Source organism: Nicotiana tabacum, chromosome 22 (genome assembly GCF_000715075.1).
Source record: "Nicotiana tabacum cultivar K326 chromosome 22, ASM71507v2, whole genome shotgun sequence".
NCBI classification, from domain to species: Eukaryota; Viridiplantae; Streptophyta; class Magnoliopsida; order Solanales; family Solanaceae; genus Nicotiana; species Nicotiana tabacum.
Window position 1 is genome coordinate 54,434,611 of NC_134101.1, and position 5,794 is coordinate 54,440,404.

At 32.8% G+C, this 5,794-nt stretch overlaps 1 protein-coding gene across 1 annotated transcript; it reads left to right on the forward strand.

Moving 5' to 3' along the window:
* The first annotated feature begins 3,134 nt into the window (after window positions 1-3,134).
* On the forward strand, window positions 3,135-5,280 carry LOC107784088 (cysteine proteinase inhibitor A). Its single transcript, XM_016605154.2, has 3 exons — window positions 3,135-3,250; window positions 3,469-3,592; window positions 4,873-5,280. Exons 2-3 carry the CDS (start codon window positions 3,491-3,493, stop codon window positions 5,065-5,067), a joined length of 297 nt encoding a protein of 98 aa, XP_016460640.1. The 5' UTR covers window positions 3,135-3,250; window positions 3,469-3,490; the 3' UTR covers window positions 5,068-5,280.
* The last annotated feature ends 514 nt before the right edge of the window (window positions 5,281-5,794 follow it).

Below are 5,794 nucleotides of genomic sequence, written 5' to 3' on the forward strand. Positions count from 1 at the left end.
TATGGCATGTGATTCAACTGCACTAATATTATTGTAGTATAATTCGGAGAAAAATGCGGGATGCTTTTCAAGCACATACTTTTTTTCACTTTTATTGTAGTAATATAAAGGTATTCAACCTTTCTTTCATTGGTGGTCTCAATATGATAGCCATTTTGGCGAATATCTTTGAAACTCAACAAGTTTTTTTAAGACCTACTACAATATAATGCATCATTAACATCCAATATAGTTCCTCCTGGTAATAATACAGTCGCTCTTCCAGAGCCCTCAATTAATTTTGTACTACCATATATTGTTATGATATTGGCTTCTTTCATAATTAAATAAGAGAAATATCTCTTATCTTTTAATATGGTGTGCGTCGTAGCACTATCCAGAAGACATATTTCTTCTTTATTATTCATACGGACAACTGAAGACTGGGAAGTTTTCATATTCTTCAAGAAGAAAAAAAATACATCATAAGTAATATTGAAAAATTTAAGAACAAAAGAAACTACATTTATGAAATTAAATATTGACAACATAAAACGTTTTATTCAAAATATGAACTTCATAAAAAGAAATACATTTATTCTTATAATTTTCCCAATAATAAGTCTTCAGTTATGATGCTCAAAGAAGTCTCCAGCTTCTAAATGAGTAATATCTGCAAGGCCTTCAAAAATATCATCTTTATAGGCAAGGTTTGCTTCAACTTTATCATGATTATTCATAGGGCCCGCCTCAACATCATTTTGAAAAGTCAAGTGATTCTCAACTTTATTTTTTTTTCCTTTTATAAATACTTGATAAAGTTTGACAAAATGTTCAGGTGTACGACAAATTCGTGTTCAATGATTTTTAATACCACATCGGTGAAAAACATTACCTTTGCCTTTTGAAGGATTATTCTGAGAACCTTTATTGTTCTCTTGTTTATAACGACCACCACCATATCGATTATTATTTCACCCATTGCCACGCCCACGTATATTTATACGGCCACGATAATTATTTTGTCTTTTTTCAGACTTTGGATCTATCGTTCCCAGATTCGCTTCTGGAAATGGAGCTGATCCAGTGGGGCGTGCTTCATGATTTTTCATTAAAAGCGCATTATGTTGTTCAACCACCAAAAGGAATGAAATTAACTCAGAATATTTTTTAAAGCCTTTTTCACGGTATTGCTGCTGTAACACCATATTTGAGGCATGAAAAGTGGAAAGAGTCTTTTCTAGCATGCCCTCATCATTCTTAGGTTCCCCACATATTTGAGGCATTATAATCTTGTAACCGTAAGTGCATCCACTCACGACGAGCTCTTGGCAATACCGTGGGCTTTAGGTGGTCATATCGTTCCTTCAAACTAGTCCATAATTAAAATGGATCTTTCAAGGTTAAATATTCATTTTTTAACACTTCATCGAGATGATGGCGAAGTAAAATCATGGCTTTTTTCGTGAATTTTAGCATCAAGTACCCATGGCAAATAGTTATTCCTAGAGATGTCAAGTGCCATAAATTCAAGCTTTGATAAATTCGACATAGTGAAAACTATCATAGAAATAAGTGAATTAGAATGACAAAAATTATTATTAATTCAGTGCAGTACATAATCGTGTATTAATATTCTATATATAAAATTATCAAACAAACAATTATGTGTAGTGCGATGATAAATTAGTGTTTAATATTACCCACAAAAACTTTAGACATGTAAGTATATTTTCATAGAATAAATAAGTTGAATTAATATGTACTAGTATAATTTTGTTCTACTTATAATACGTTTCAATAAGATAAGTAGGCATAAAACTAGATGACATCAATTCTGACAAGTTTCAACATTCAATACGATTCATCTAATAGTTCAGTCGTTAATTTTAAAGTCATTAATTAGTTTGTACACTTAGGTGATAAATTTATTGAAGACACATTTAAACCTTTTGAAAATTTTGCAAGAATTCTTTCTAAATGCATATTCTGTTAGAATATTTGGATGTGGGCTTAATTAATCTAATTATTGTAATTCAATTTTAATACTTATTTATTTATGTGTAGGATTAAACTTCTTCGTAGTTTATATAATGAAATAACAATTTAACCGAAACTTATTGATTTCATACCAATGCAATTATTATAATCATATTCAAAACAAGTTATGCATATGGTAATTAAATTGCAGGTTAAAAAAGATCCTAATAGAAACGCTATAAACATAAGAATTAATACTTGAATCGGAAAAGAAACTGACTACCTCTTTTAGGAAGAAGATAAAATTCGGATGAAGCAGATAACCTCAGTTGGTTAGAACCTCGTGCTGATAACGTGTTAAGAAATGAGAGCACAATAGAACAATATACTAATGGAGACAAAATATATATGAGGGAGAATGATTTTGTTATTTCTTTTCTTGGTGTATTTTTTATAGGGTCAAAAGTTTCCTATTTATAAAGGTACAAATACATTCAAAGGTTATAAGTTAATGTACTTCTTAATTGAGTACATGAATACAAAGTACGTTAAATGGACAGACAAATGCATTCCTCTCGCTCACATGCATTCATCTCATTTATAACATTTTACACAATAATGTATATAGCTTAAATGATTTTTATATGCTTTTAATTTATACACATCGGCGTACTATTAGGTTGTTTACTAATGAAGTTATCACATTTTGTTAGTTATCATTACATGCTTACTTTCAAAAATCGTCACCAATTGGCTTTTGGCTATTTATATGGTCAGTAAATAGAGCTAAATTGGTCCTAAATTAATGTAGGACCAACTAGTACCCCAATATTAGGAGATTGACAAAAATAGTTCATTTGAACTTGCAGCTTCATAATCCATTGTGACAAAGGGAGTATATTCTCTTCTTTTCTGTTTTTGCAATCCAAACATTAGAAAATAATATTCAAGGGTGTGATGAAATGAAATAGAATCTCTACCCCCTTAATTAAAAGTCATGGATTTGATATGTAAAAATAGAGAAATACCGGGTAGGAAGCGTTCCTTTTAATGGCCCATAGGCGAATTCGGACTAATAAATTCCGAATATCTAAGATTAAATCCCTTATAAAGATGAGAAAACAAATGCCTTTAAAGATCTTCCCTTATCACCACGTATTTTCCCCTCTATATTTTGAGGAAGTAAGAGAGGTAATGAGGTATGGGGCAAAGAACGTATGTATCTAGACTTGCGCACACAGAAATAATGTACTACAAGTCTACTACAACCACTCAAATTTGAATATTACAGGCAAGTATATATTGAGTTCCCCTATTAAAGATTTTTTCTTTTTCTTTTTGGTACTATTTGCAAGCAAATTTAACAACGGAACTGAAAAGTCAGAAGACCAATCCAAATCGATCAAAATAGTTATAACGTGCTAGATTCGTTGACTGTTTCGTTTTGTTTACTAACTTCTCATTCTCAACCCTTCTCTATAATAATAAAAACCAGTTTTCTCATTACAGCCCATTTGCAGATAGAGTAATCATGGCAGCTGTAGGAGGCATTAGCGAGGTTGGAGGATCCCAGAATAGCGTTGAGATAGATGATCTTGCACGTTTTGCTATCCAAGATTATAACAAAAAACAGGTTAATTACTTTTCTCGCTCTCCCACCCCCTCCTTTTTCATCTGGCTATAAAAGATCAGTTCGGTGCACGAAGTATCCCGCGATTACGTAGGATTTGAGGAAGGGCCGCACCCAAGGGGTATGATGTAGGCAACCTACCCTGATTTCACGGTTTGGAATCGTATTGTTGATAACTAGAAATAGGTTACTGCTCTCTTTAATATTATAAAAGTTTGAGATTTGACGGAATTGTCAACTTGCTTAGCCGATTGAGATTTTTCTTTTTGTCTCCCTATACTTCATGTTTGTGGATTTGAGTTTGTTCTTGCTTTTTGTGTTGTTTGATTGTGTTATTAGATTATCCTATGTTTCTTCTGATGTTGGCTGGCCTTGTTAGATTAAGGTAAAAGGGCCAATTTTGCCCTTAAACTATTTGAAATGGGACAACTTTGACATCCGTTTCAATTTTAGCACAAAAATGCCCTCACCAAATTCCCTAGCCATTAGCCAAGTAGCTCAAAATTGCCCTTCCCATGAACTGCATAGAAATAACATCAGGTAGCCACTCTAAAGGGCTGTTATTTAGAAATTAGTCAATGCATCCTGAATTTTAGTTTCTCAGTTCAATTTTTCAGGATAAAAATATCTTAAATTATCCTGAAGATAAGGCTTTTAGTTTAAAATTTTAGGACAAAATAAATATTGGCTAATATCTAAATTGCATCCCTAAGAATGGCTATTTGTGCACTTGCATGACACCAGATAGCCACTCTAAAGGGCTGATATTTAGGAATTAACCAGTGCGTCCTGAATTTTAGTTTTTCAGTTTAATTTTTCAGGACAAAAATGTCCTTAATTGCCCTGAAGTTGAGATTTTAGTTTAATATTTCAGGACAAAATAAGTATTGTTAATCTCTAAATAACATCCCTAATAATGGCTATCTGTGCACTTGCCCCCGGGTTGCTCCAACTTGGCTGGAAAAGGGCCAATTTTGCCCCTGAACTACTCGAAATTGGCTGTGTTCCTTGTTTTTATGTTGTTTGATTGTGTTCTTTTCGCACTCTTCCTTTTGTTTTTTAACTGTTGCATATGCTCTGGTATTACATCACAAGATTTATTAACTACTAGTATATGATTATGTAGGCCATCTCAAAAACTTTTGATGAATTAATTGATCGACTGTTTGGCACAACTATATTTGTTAGACTAAGCGAATAGTATAAGCTGAAGCTAGAAGTTTGTGGCAGTACAGATCAATGACTTATAACCTTTCTTTTGAACAATATATACTCTATTTCAGAATGCTCTTTTGGAGTTTGGAAAGGTTGTGAATGTGAAACAACAGGTAGTTGCTGGAACCATATACTATATAACACTCGAGGCAATTGAGGGCGGAAAGAAGAAAGTATATGAAGCCAAGATATGGGTTAAGCCATGGGAAAACTTCAAGGAAGTTCAAGAATTCAAGCTTGTTGGCGATGCCCCAAGTGCTTAACTAATTCTTGGTATGAAGTAATCTTATGTTGGTGAAAAATAACGCCATTTTTATCTGGAAGTATTTGGATGTCGTATTGTAAGCATATATCACTAATTTAATGTTTTAAATACTGGAAATGGTACTTAGTTCTTGATGTTCTGTATTTATGTGATAGTGAGTTGTATAGGATGTTTCTTACGTAATAAGCTAATTATTAGTATTCTCCTTTTATATGGCTGACAACTTTGGTTTTCTGCTCCTAGTGTATTTGAAAAGCTTAAGCAATTGCTTAAGTGTCAATTGGTGATTTAGTAGGTTGGATTTAATGATATGGAGTATTGTTGTGGCATGAAACAAGTAACTTCGCTTAGCAAATATATATGCAGGTTTTGCACATCGGCAGAACAGAGATCTCTATAAATGGTATAGAATTTATAAGCTTTTCTGTTTTTTTTTTGTTTGGGATCATGACCTGAACTTCTAGCCGGTCATGATCCCAATTCTTTGACATGTACTAATCGCACATCTCGTGTTGTACTACCTTCGCCGTTGAATCAATTACTGGTAAATTTTATGCAAAAGAGTAACTAATTGGTTCTGACATGGACTTGCTGCATTTTAACCTGCTTTTAGTAGCACAGATTCAGCAACATAATAGGAATTCTGCTCATGACATTCTTCAGGAAATCAAAGGGAATCAGTAGAATTAGACTTTACTGATTTGAAAAAATCAAATTACCCTGAT